Here is a 12,936-nt window from a genome sequence, read left to right as displayed (position 1 = left end):
ATGCTAACTTTTCATATGCATATAAAAAATTCATTTCGATCTACACTTGCCTGGGCACCCTTTGTTTTATTATGTTAAAAATCCAACATCACAAAGCAGCTCACGCTGAACACAGACATTAATAAAGATTAATAAACATTTATGCCTATTATGCTGAACGAATGAATGAGGAAGAAACCTCCGTCGTTTCCGCCTTTGAGTAGTTCTCGCGAGATTTTCAAGAACAAGCTAAAGAAAATGGAAGTCGGCTTTAGCATGGTAGCAAAGCGAATCTGACAACAACTGGAAACTAATTATTTACGTCGAAGGTATGATATTCGTGCTTGTGTGTGAGCATGTAACATTAAGTTCCTCAGGCGGTATCGTTGGAAACAATTGGCTCTGCAGCGTAATAATTTAGTTATGGCTAAATCGATCGGTTAGCCAACCTAGCTGCAAAACACAATGTCCGTCGCTTGGAAGAAGACTCTCCTGCTTTACGAAACTACTAGTCCGCATTAACAGTTTGGCACAGCCAAGACTTTTAGTTTCTGTGGGTTTAGAGTTAAGTAGTTTCTGTTATTTAAATTAACAGAGCCTTATACTTTCGTTATTAATGAGGCACTGTAGACTGCATTGCAGAAACCAAACGTGTTGAAAGTATGGTGATCAGTAGACAAACGATAAATAACACTAAAACATTTAAAAGGTTTTGAACAATGCAAAATCAGCATTAAATTTCCAAATAGTATCTTTTTCAGTAATTTAATGAGGGTAGGTTTGGTTGTGGCCCTCATTTAGTGTTTTAACTTGTAAATGACCAAGCATTTTCTCTTCATTTAAGGTACATTTTTAATATCCATGTTTTAAACAGTTTCTAATATCTTTAGTTTTTTTCATAAAGCTACAATGCAATGTAAATGTATAATATGTAAAAATCCGAGTAAGATTAGGATCCTGTGTGAAAGTTTGGATAAGCTTCAGGCTTGGAACTTTAAAACTAAATGTACTGAAACTTTGCAATTGTATTATGGTTTTTAGATATTGTGTAGCTGTTTGTTTATCTAATTTGGATGGTTTGGTGCATTTTTGCACAGCGATGTTTACAGGCACCATGACAGTCAGTCAGAATGAATATTTTTCATTCTTGAAAACATTTGGCTTCAACAGAACCACAAGATAAAATGACAGTTTTTCTTTGTTTAGTTGTTATTTAACATAACCGATAATCGCATATATTAATTTTTTAGGCTGGATATTAATACCTTTTTTTAATTTTTATTTTGTTTTTACAGTGTTGTTATTTCTAAGTGCAAAAATGGATCCAATGGTAAACAATTCCATGGATGATGATGATGATGGTGATTCAACAACCGGTGAGTATCTTTTTTTTTAAATGAACTCTTAAAAAAATGTTTTTGTTTTGCTTTTGTTCATTACTTTTTGCCTCTGTTTTTCTTAAGCTGAACAGCAGAGCCAGTCAGAGGGAGGAGAGTTGGGCGTTAGGCCCACTTTGTCACAAGTTAAAAAGTCCTGGGGCTTCAGGCGGACAACCATTGCTAGAAGGGAGTTCATGGAAGAAGTTGGAGAACTAACCCACAGTCCTCCACTTGTTCGAAGAAGCAGAAATCGAAGATCCAACCAGATATCTGAGACCACTGCAGAGATCTCCAACACACAGAAAGCAGCTCCAACAATGAGGAGCGTTTTAGATGACCTCCAGTGGTCTTCCCCATCTTCACCTGTGTCAGAGGAAAGCAAGCCAGGCTCAGAGTCTTGTGCAGGGGTTAGCCTAGATCCCAGTTTATGGCAGGATTTTGGCTCTGCCTTCCACACTGCCTTCTCCCTGCTTGGGGGAAATGAGGACCTACCATTGACCACTGTTACAGATACGTTGCCAGTCCCTGACATTTTGGAAGCAATGGATGCCAGTGCGTCTCCTCCTCCTCAGGCTTTACAGGAAACTGTGTTGCCTGATAATATGGATGATATGGAGATAACACTACCAGTTGTGCCCAACGTAGCAGAAGAAGAAATCAGTGATATGATAGTTATCTCAAGTCAAGAAGAAGACAGTGATGAAATGACTCTGCTGCAGATTAAGGAGCAGCTAAACGCCACAGTCAGTCAAGCAGATGCAAGAACTCGAGGGGGCAAAGGTGGGAGAGGAAGGGCCAGAGGAAGGGGGAGAGGTAGAGGAAGAGGTAAGGGAAAAGGTAAAGGGAAGGGAAAAGGGAGGGGTAGAGCAGTGGAGCTTCAGTCAGTCATTGCACTCGATGGGGACAGTAATGATGATGTCATCCTAGTTCACACAGCTGAGCCAGAGCATTTACTGGAGGAACAGACAAAAAATGACACGCAAAGCCCTCATGAAGAAGTGGAATCACATCCCCATTTTGATACTTTGAGTCCTGCTAAACAGTTAAGCTCGGACCTCATCATCTTAGATAGTGACTTAAACAAAAGTACTCCTATAATTCTTGGCCAGTATGATGATGCACCAGAGGAGATGGAGGAAGAGGAAGGGGAAAAAGAAGTTGAGAATATGGAGGTGTTTCCAAGCATATCAGACACTAAAAGATACAACTCTAACACCCGGTGCCGCATCTGCTGCCAGACACATAATAAAAGGTACATGCTCATTTCTGGTAACAAGGTCTCTTGGGATGACATATCTTTACCATATGTTAATTCCACTTCCTGATCACATTTGTTTTAGGTTCATGATCTCCTGTGACAGTTGCCAGGACTGGTTTCATGGTGACTGTGTTGGTGTCAGTGAAATACCGAGCCGGAAGAATGAAAGGGAAGAGAAAGAGTACACGTGCCCACCCTGCACTACAAAGAAGCAGAGTTTACTCCAGTTTGAGTCTCAGCCTCAGCTAGACTCAGACCCTTGCTTTCCTGAACTCTCGACACTAAGTTCTCTTACCAATGAAGGGGTGAGGCAAGAGGAGCAGCAAACCTGCAAGGTTCAAATTTCATTTGGATTTTTACTGATCTTGAGGCAGCTCAGTTGAAACTAATAAGAATTACCTTTCAGCTTGTATTCTTTTGGATTTAATATACTGGTACACCAGTTTTGTCTGATGGCTTGTGTGTAGCATTTCATCGTCAGTATAAGATTTCTTTTCAGCCACCAACTGATTGTCTTAAAAGGAAGCCTGTTGTCTGGGTTTAAGATGAGAATTTGCTTTCAGGAGACTGTAGTGGTTGAGGATGAAGGGCAGACTTCAATGACAAGGACTGAAGCTGAAGCAAAACCTGATCTGGAACCAGAACCTGAACCTGAAGCTGAGATGGAAACAGACGACTCTTTTCCCTTGTGCACCGGGCCTGGTTGCATCAAACAAGCGCAACCAGATTCTGTTTACTGTGGCACAGACTGTATTCTTCAGCATGCTGCAGTCACTATCAAGACGCTCTCTGGCCCTAAGATGCCCAAGTCCAAAGGAAGGGGACAGAGAAAAGCTGCAACAACTGCAAAGGTAGGCAGAAACATGTATACTTAATATGATGAGGGGAAGTATTTTAATACTCTTTTTAACATGAAGATTTGAAACTCCTAAGTATTCTGATGTGTTAAAAAATTTTCCCCCGCAGGCTCAGAAGGCAGTTCGGACATCCAAGAGATTGGCTGGAAAAGCTTTGGAGGATGCTGATAAAGAAGAGGTGATGGAGGATTGCAGAGAGCAGGAGGCAGCTGCACCTTCAGTAGCCTGCGACCCCAGTCTCACAGATGTTCTGTCCACTTCCATACCATCATCTAACTTACACACCACGTGTATGTACCATTTAATATTCATACACATTATACCAATTTATACACCTGGTACAAAGTGCCTTTTAGGATTTTACAGATAAAACCTCCCCTAAAGACCATTTTAATACATAGTCAATCACATAAGCATCCACAACTTTGTACACATACATGTTCTCCCTGGGATGACTGATAAGTTGCAGGGGTCAGCAATGGGTAAGTATGTTCACTTTAATAGTTGCTCTTTTGTAAAAGTCCAAAATGTTCTGCTGGAACTGTCTTGACAAATGGGGTTTCTGGTCCCAACAAAAAAGCACTGATTTAAAGCAGTGTTAACAGTAAACATTCAGGTAATGTTGGCAGAATATGGCACGGAAATGCTCTCAATTTCTTTGCCATATTCTGCCAACACACTTGCTGTGCTGGGCTGGTATTAGTACACTGTTTCAATCTCCAAAACCAAGCAGTTTTGCAAATTCAAAGGGTCTTTCCAAAAATCAGTCATGGCAATCAACAATCAATTCAACGCTTTTTGGCAACAATCTATCATCCTGGTATTATACTTTGCTTGTGAACTACAGTTGGACAAGTCTACATTTAAGCTTTAGTCTCTTTTAAACATAAAATACACAGAAAACATGCACTTTGATTCATTATGAATTTGCTCACATTCAGGTGTCGTTTGACTACAGATTTTTTTCCTGATGGTCCGTTTGTACAACTTTTTGAGGCCTCAGTTCTTGGAGGTTTTTATTACAGATTAGTGGTTTTAAGACCATTTCATGATATTAAAAAAATCCAATCAAAAATTAAAATGTCACCCACACACCTCATATTTAGACTTACTGAGAGCTTGAGTGGTTGGATACTGATTTAATGAAAACTTTATTCATACCTAATTCTAATCACTTTTTTGCACATTTTAGTACAAATACTATACTTCCTGCCTGCATGACATTTAGATGTAAAAACATTATTTAAAAAAAAAAAAAAAAAAAAAACACCAGTGAAATTTTTATTTCTCAATATTTACTATATCAGATGATACTTAAATTGAATCAGACTACTTACTCAACTCCAAAACTTAACAGCACACAAAAAATGACCATTCCCAACTAGGAGGAAGACTCGAGCAGCTTAAAGATTATTGACAGTAATAATAAATGGTATTTTGTTGTTATGAAAGAGTCAGCAGTGTTTTGGTTCTGGCAATCAGTACAGCATGGAGAGAAGGGAAATTATGCACCAAATACCCATGGGTCAGGACTTGAACCCAGGATTGAAGATTGAAGATTTTCATCTTGTGTATATTTATCTGAGGTATTCGGTACCTAAGAAAACATCTTCGTTCCTTAGTGTGACTGGGACTAAACTGAATCTGCCACATATCAAACTCTCACTGGTCCTCTGCACCATTGCACTCACCGGTTGCGTAAAAGCTGTTTCAGGATGTCTGAGTTTTCAAACTGTGCTGGTTTCTCAGAGTTGCACTTTCCTTTAGAGTAGGAGGCCGACGTATAAACTTTTCATATCAATAAGGATAATAAGGATACATCTGTTGTTCAAGCAGCTTCCTGATGCATGCAGGAGGCAACATTGTGTGCTTTATTTCTACAGAGAGTTGCATTTATGCAACTTAAGTTTAATCTATTTAATCTATGTAATCTATGTCAGCTTCTCTTCTTTTCATTTTCATGTAAACATGCAAGCAAGTTTTCTTGCAGATATCTTCGTCAAGCATGTTACCTGGTGTCTAAGGGAAATCAATCTCTGAATACTTCTTCATGCTTCTTTATGTTAAAAATTCAGCGCCTTACCTACCAATGCACAACACACAAACACTGACCAGTTGGACAGGACCCTGAATAAATAGGGATAAATAGGGGCTTGGCAGCAGATATGGAGGAGGAGGAGTGGATGTGTTGCTGCAGAGGGTTCTAGAAAATGCATCAGTTCAGATGAGGTTCCACCTGAAGTTTACTGACAGATTCATCGTCACATTTCCATTAAGATGTCAGTGTCTGCTCGTCACCTTTGGTAAAATGCTGCATCTTTCTGAGCATCTGTGACGGTCTTCATCCTGCTTTAAATGAAAATGAATAAAAGCACTGAGCAACATATGACATTCAAACCAGAGTTCATAGAAAATGATCTTGTGATGTAAGGAAATGCGACCAGTGTGTTAGGAGATCCTTCTTGGGTTTGATCACATTTATCCTGGGAGAATAACCTAACTACAACCCTGTCCCAACATGCTTTGTTCCTGATAACACAATCACATATTCAGCCAGAGTTCATCCATTTACACACACACACACACACAAACACAAATATGTTTTTAACGCTAATCATCTCTGATGATTTCCTTCGATCACTTACTTTGGGTCCGTCTCTGTTCTTCTTTCATCAACACCTTCTTTCTTTTGGACTTTGAAATGATACCCAGCCTTTAAACTAATCTTAAAAAAAAGGTGCATACATGTGACCACATGTCTACAGATACAAGTGAGCAGTAGTAATAGTTTATTCCAGCAACCTATTGGCCAGAGTGCCAAGATCATGAAATGGTCCTCTGCAATGACAAATAAGTGAGTGTCTGCTACAACCAGGAAAAGAAAATTATGGCTACACACACTACATGGTAGGACCTTGTTTCTGAACCAGGACGTCAAGAGTCAACTGCCTTCATAGCTCCTAGTTGTATGGGTAACTTAATCATGCTTTAAAGACCTAATTTAACTTTTTTTTTTTTCTTTTGCTGACGACACTACATTACATCAACAGTATGATCCTGGTTTCTCAACATCGGTTATCACCTTACAATGCAGATTTGCCCCGAAACATTTCTGTTGGGTGAATCAAATGACTGTGGTGTTAAAGTCATTTGTGATTTCCAAAAAACACACACACAGTGCACGTTATCAATGTTGAGGTAACTAGAGATGACCCACACACCTCATTAGAAAGTTGAGTTGGAAAATATTTCAGGACATTTTTTTTTTTTAAAAATCAGTGACGATGTATGAATCACGTTCCATACTGGGGTGGTGGCAGTATGAAATCTGCTGTGCCGTCTGTGCCACATATTTTACACATTGTTCACATTTTGGGAGATCTAAGTGGGTTGGAGTGTGTGAGAACTGGATCATGAGTTTATGTATTCAAACACAAAAATGTTAGTAACTTGAGAAAGTCATGATATATACTGATGGTAAAAAGAAATTGAACACTACATGATGATCAAAATAAAGAAACAGTGGAGGAATTAGTTGACCAGCAGTCCATCATAACCACGGTGACTACCAGTTGCATCCACATCTTCTTGACACCTCACGGAGCTGCTGTGCCTCTGAATGTGTAGCTGTGAGGTGCTGACACATTTCTGGAGAAGGTCCCGACTGAGCAGCTGGCTCCTGGCAGGCAGTGGTCACATCTCAGGAGACGACACCAGGGAAAGAGGGAGGCTGAGACAACATCTTCACCCCAGGTTTTCCTCCAGACAGTGTGACCACATCATCTGAGTGCGGCCTGCAGAATGGAGGTGTCCGGATGGATCAAAGTCTTTCTGATGCTTCACCATGCTATAGGCCCCAGCTGCTATAAAGTATTTCTTTTCCATCAGTATATATAGCAGTAAAACAAAGCAGACCAGCCCAAATCATGACAGTCTCATGCATGAAATATTTCAGATTAACTTTTACACACATAACCTCGCCTTTTTAATTCTCCATCCTACAAAGTACATCCTGCTTAAAATAGGTTGATTGTGACGGTTGATCCCCTCCTCTGTGTGAATAGTAGTCCCTACTTTATTACGTCTTTGTGTGGACTAGCTGATATACCACAAAACCATGAATGACACATTTTTCTCCCTATAATCTACAGAATGTTGGTTGGCCATTACATTTCCTGTGAAAACTGCAGATCTCAACACACACCAAGTAACAGAACATATTTCATCAAGCTCTCTGGTCAAGCTGGAAACGTGTGTATGTGCAAAGTAGTCATTTATTTATTTATTTGGTATTTAAGGTTGACCATGGAAAGGGATTTAGAGCAGCCTATATTTTCCCCATTCGTCCACCTTGTAAATGTAAATTTCTTGTCTGTATAGCTGTTTGCTTTTACATCATCTAAACCAGTGTGACACATTGTGTGGCTCTCGAGCCGCATGCGGCTCACTGACTCTTGACTTGAGCTTGTGAAGCTGCCACTGGATTTCTGAAAATGCTATCTAAACAAGTCATAATGATCCTAAACGATGCAGTTCTCGCCACAAACAAGAGCTGCAGACTGCTTACAAAAACTGTGCTGTCCTAACGGCCCTAATTTACCCTTTCAGAGTTGCCAGTTTTGACTGATTTCAGCTGCACTGACCTCCACCGTAGAGCTGCTCCGTCAGTAGCTCTGTATATATATTGAAAAAGAAACACCCACATTCTGGAGGCATTATTGTATTTTCATCACATACTGTTGCATAAGAATGCCATTACTCCGTGCAATATTTAGTATAACCATTCCTTGCTAAAAAGCTGAATGTTACTGATTTGGGAACGTAGCAGGATATGTAACATGGCCTTTTTTTTTTTTTTTTTTTTTTTTTAAAGTGACTTTCCTTTTTTCGTAGTATATTGATTGATTTCTTTTGCTGATTTAACAGTGTGGATAACTGATCTAAACTGACATAATCTGTGACCCAACAAGCAACAAACCCCATCAAAAATTAGAATTGAGCCTTTCCACACAACCTCATATCCACATTACTTCAAATCACAATAGCTTCCTTTAAACCTGGTATGGTAAACTTGAGAAAAAAAAACAAGAACAGACATTGAGCTTCTTACTTTTATTCTTGAAATATAGCTTCCACTTGTTTTAGTATAGTTTATCCAGGATATCCAAGCTACTATGAAACATTTCTGAAACCAAGTATCATTTAGCTTAAAAACTAAACACTGCACAATGAACTTGTGAAACAGAATCAAGCTATAAACTTATTAAATTGGAAATGACATTCACAATATTTACTTTTCAAACAAAAAACTCAACCTAAGAATGTACGTATTCATATTAAATGGAAAAATGATGATCACTCCTTATAGCTGATAAATATGTCTACCTCAAATTTGTTGATGTCCAGATAGTCACCAGAGACACACAGCCATAATCCAAAAGGTGTATCAGGTTTAATCTTGGTAAGGGATTAATTATAATACATTTGTTTCCAAACTTTGCCTTTAAATGTGCTCTAAAATGGCTCAGAAAACACAGCAACACCCACCTTCACAAACATAATCAGTAATAAAACCAAGAAAATGCTTCAATAATAAATAATAATAAATAATAAATTCATCACAGAAGTGATGAATAATGAGAATAATGAGATGTTGTGCTAATGCAATGTTTACCAGTACCTTTTTTTTTCTTTTTTTTTTTTTATTAGAGATTGTTATGACTTCTTTTCAAGAGTCAAAGTTTCAGCTCCGCTTCAACTATTATCTGTTCGAAACAAACTTGACCCAGGTTAACCATACTGTAGGTGAAAAATGACAGAAAATGATCCCTTTGCCTTGTGAGAAGTGTTCACAGCTGATGAGAGAAAAGAATCCGTTTGTCGCATTCACCTTGGTAACTGACAAATTTGTGGTAATGCTGGTGTTAGTTGCAGTCAAACATGCTTACTGTGTCATGGTTTTCCACCTTGACTGTTGTTGAAATCTTGTTCTTGGCTGTCATATTTTTTGACTCTCAAAACATGGTTCATGATGCTCTTTGTGATAAAATGCAAACACTGAAGCGACTAATATAAGGCCTGTTAAATGTGATGAGCGGTGTCACTGTTGAAACTAACATTTTACTACATCAAAGCAAAAAAAAACAAAAAAAACCCTCACCTAAAGAAGAAACACCACCAACAACAAAAAAAACCCCCCCATAAAAGTTAAGTATATAAATACAAAGTCAAAACATCTTGATTGTTTTTCGCTTTAAATCAGCTTTATAGTGTTTGTGGTGGTAAATTGGGGTAGAGAAAACAGACTGGGACAGAGTGAAGATGTTCATCTATTCCCTTTCCCAACTTTCTTAATCAAAGTTTCATCTCCAGCACTCAAATACAAAGCATTGAATCTGAAACCTTTTTGCTTTGCACATATCCACATACAAACACACAACTTGCATTGACTTTGATGCTCGCCAGTTCTGAAATGCTCTAAATTCCTGTAATCAGTCCATCAAGAGGCCAGCCAAGTTCAATTTTATTGGGTCACATAAAGTCTTGAAAGTTCAAACTTTAAACTGGACTGCTGTGTTCAGCTTGAGCAAGATGTGATCACATCATAAAATGTTACTGCTGAGTGAAAGACAGGTGATTCCTGTCGACTTGTGTTAGTGTAGACAGCCCTCTGTTACATAAACATTGTGCAGTAGGTCAGTGCACATAGAATGTAACATGTTAAATTTAGACTTTAGACCCATCCTAACGAGTATTTTTTTCACCGTCATTATACATATAAAACCTCATTCATGATTTACACTGGATTTTCATTCCAGATAGGCACTGCATCTACAGCTTTGTTACTACCTTTTCTCCCAGCAGACACTCAGAGCTTGCATGTTCTGAGCATGAGCAGTTTTTAGCAGTTCATGTCACAACCTGTGTCTCATGCAAACGATAGTGGAACACAAGCACCCTCTACTGGCCAACATGATACAATACAACCAGAAACAAGTGTGTTCCCTGTATCTCACTGTTTTTCTTTCTTTCTTTTCTTTTTTTTTTATATTGTTGCCCCCTGTCTTGAATGGCTGGACATAAAGAAGATAGGGTAACTAAACAAAATTCAATATTAGACAGGCATTCTAAATTTGAATTGTTTTCTTGAAGTTTGGTAAATAAAACCACTCAAATATTAAAACAAGGAAGTAATAAGATGGCTACAAAAATTCTATATATGAGATGCTTACCATTTGTTGTCTTGTAATATTGTAAATATGTCTGAGTACATAAAGCATCCCCACTGACATGAGTCCCCACTCTCCCTGAGGAAAAAACACTTACATATGGTTTCTTTAAACTTTAAATGGACAGTGATATAACTTTATATATGCAAACTAAACGTCTTGGCCCTTACAGTTGACCAAAATAAAATTTCTTATGACACATTTAACAAAGTTAAGAGTACCTTTTGCAAATGATCTTGATTTGACATCTGCTTGATGCAGTTTTTTTTATTTTTTTATTTTTGCTGATCATACAACATTATTGCAATTTAGATGCTTTCAGGTCTGCAAACTGTAGGAAATGTGACAAAGGCACGTTTATATTAAAGCATGGTTTTTTCTAAATATGATTAAAAACTAATAAAACAGAAAGTCTTCAGTTAAATAAAAGCAGGTTTTGAATCACATAAGCCCCATCTAGAATAACCTGTGGTGAAGTATGTCTTGCTGAAAGTGGCAACTGTTTGGTATGGTTGAAACAAAAATATGACGTAATAACACAGACAAAAAAAACAACAACCCAAAAACAAACAAAAAACAAAACAATCATCCTGTCATCTTCAGTAAAAGGAATAAAACAAAGGTGCACCCAGACACGGAGGTGTTGAAAGGGTCCAATCCTACAAAGTCACAAGAAGGCTAGAAGGGGGTAAACAGAAGCTATTCAACAAATGAGACCAAAATTTAGTCATAAATTTGTGGAAATGATTTTTACACCATTCGAAGGTAAAATTAAAGTCAGGCTAGTGATTATTAGATTAGAGTGTGTAAGTTTGGGTTGTGTTTTAAAGTACAAAGCATACATAAACCTTTTAAACACATTGCTGCGACTCTGAATGATACTGAGATCTAGAGTTTTCAGTTGGGATGGGCATATCAATACTCTGGGGTCAATACTTTGATGTCAGTCAGTCAAAATATCAGATTTAATTTGTTTATTTGGTATAGAGATACCGCTCTACTGAAAGAAAATATGCCATCTGTTTTCACCTGTGATAGTTTTAGGCAATAAAATGGCATTCAAAGCCTAGCCACAGTGTTTTCTTTTTGTGTCACATAATTGTAGTAGCCTATCATATGTCATGATACTGCTGCTACAGTTAGTGATGAAGAGGAAGAGGTATAAATGTATATTTTGCTGGTTTAATACAGATCATTGCACATTTTGTTGCATTAGTCATATTATTAATATATATTAATAATAATATATTAATATTTTTAATAATACAATTTTATTTTCTTTTACAATTATTTAATATTTTATTTTTCATTTAATAAATATAAATAATTTACATTCATTTGTAATCAGTATAATTTATCATAATTTTGAAAGCATTTTGTATTTCTTGAGTTTTATTTATATTTCATATTGCCCATGCAATACATATATTAATGCACATTGCACTATCCTGATTAATATACACCATCTTTTTAGTAACCCATGGATACTTTCCAGGTCCTTCTTAGCCATAAGCAACTTGACAATCACCATTCTTCACAGCAGCAGACCAAGTGAGTCTGATTGGCTACTGAGTCTCTGAAATCTTGCAAGGATGCACGTCTTCTGCTCTCAAACAACAGACATTATGCACAAAAGTTTCTTTTTCAAGCAGGACATTAAAGTTCTGTGTTTGTAAGTCTAAGGGTTTCCATGGATCAGCACATTTTTTTTTCTAAACAGACTCCCATTGCATTTGCACAAACATAGCCAGGTTTATCCAGCTATTGCAACATGTGCATTCTGTCTGCTTGTAAAAACTTGGTGTTTTTTGCATGTGACACAGCTAACCAAAGTTCACGTTTTGTGTGTGTGGCTTAGAAAACAGCAAACTAAGGAACTTGTGACATAACTTCATTTGTGTCTTAGAAGTGGATACATTAACCTTAAAGGTTGACACACAAATATGCCTGGCGTTATTGACTACACAAACAAACATTTGCACAAACACAAAAGTTGCCAGCAATTAAAACTCATTGAAGGAGTGCAGCGCAATAATGTGCATATTGACAATAATTGACTGTCAGAGACACCTGACATTGTTTTGAATCGAACATTAGCTGCCATTGATGTGTTTTGCAGTTATGTGGTTTCTATAGTCCTTAAACGCGATATAAACGCAATATGAGTCCTGAAAGATTAGCCGAAATACTCCAAAACGCTGACATTATGGGGCTCTCTGCTATCACAATAGCTG

At 37.7% G+C, this 12,936-nt stretch overlaps 1 protein-coding gene across 1 annotated transcript in view; it reads left to right on the top strand.

The window, feature by feature from the left end:
* Positions 1 to 222: 222 nt before the first annotated feature.
* The window catches only part of LOC306754531 (uncharacterized protein), a 30,646-nt gene continuing 17,932 nt past the window's right edge, over positions 223 to 12,936 (top strand). Inside the window, exons 1-6 of the mRNA XM_079238548.1 lie at positions 223 to 308; positions 1,275 to 1,355; positions 1,443 to 2,610; positions 2,699 to 2,951; positions 3,180 to 3,467; positions 3,583 to 3,763. Of these exons, the coding sequence (XP_079094674.1) occupies positions 1,298 to 1,355; positions 1,443 to 2,610; positions 2,699 to 2,951; positions 3,180 to 3,467; positions 3,583 to 3,763 (1,948 nt within the window). The 5' untranslated portion in view covers positions 223 to 308; positions 1,275 to 1,297. The remainder of the gene's footprint in view (positions 309 to 1,274; positions 1,356 to 1,442; positions 2,611 to 2,698; positions 2,952 to 3,179; positions 3,468 to 3,582; positions 3,764 to 12,936) is intronic.

This window comes from Telmatherina bonti (assembly GCF_933228915.1).
Source record: "Telmatherina bonti genome assembly, chromosome: 4".
Classification (NCBI taxonomy): domain Eukaryota; kingdom Metazoa; phylum Chordata; class Actinopteri; order Atheriniformes; family Telmatherinidae; genus Telmatherina; species Telmatherina bonti.
Note: the sequence above shows the minus strand (reverse complement) of the source record. Positions and strands in the feature narration are given on the sequence as shown.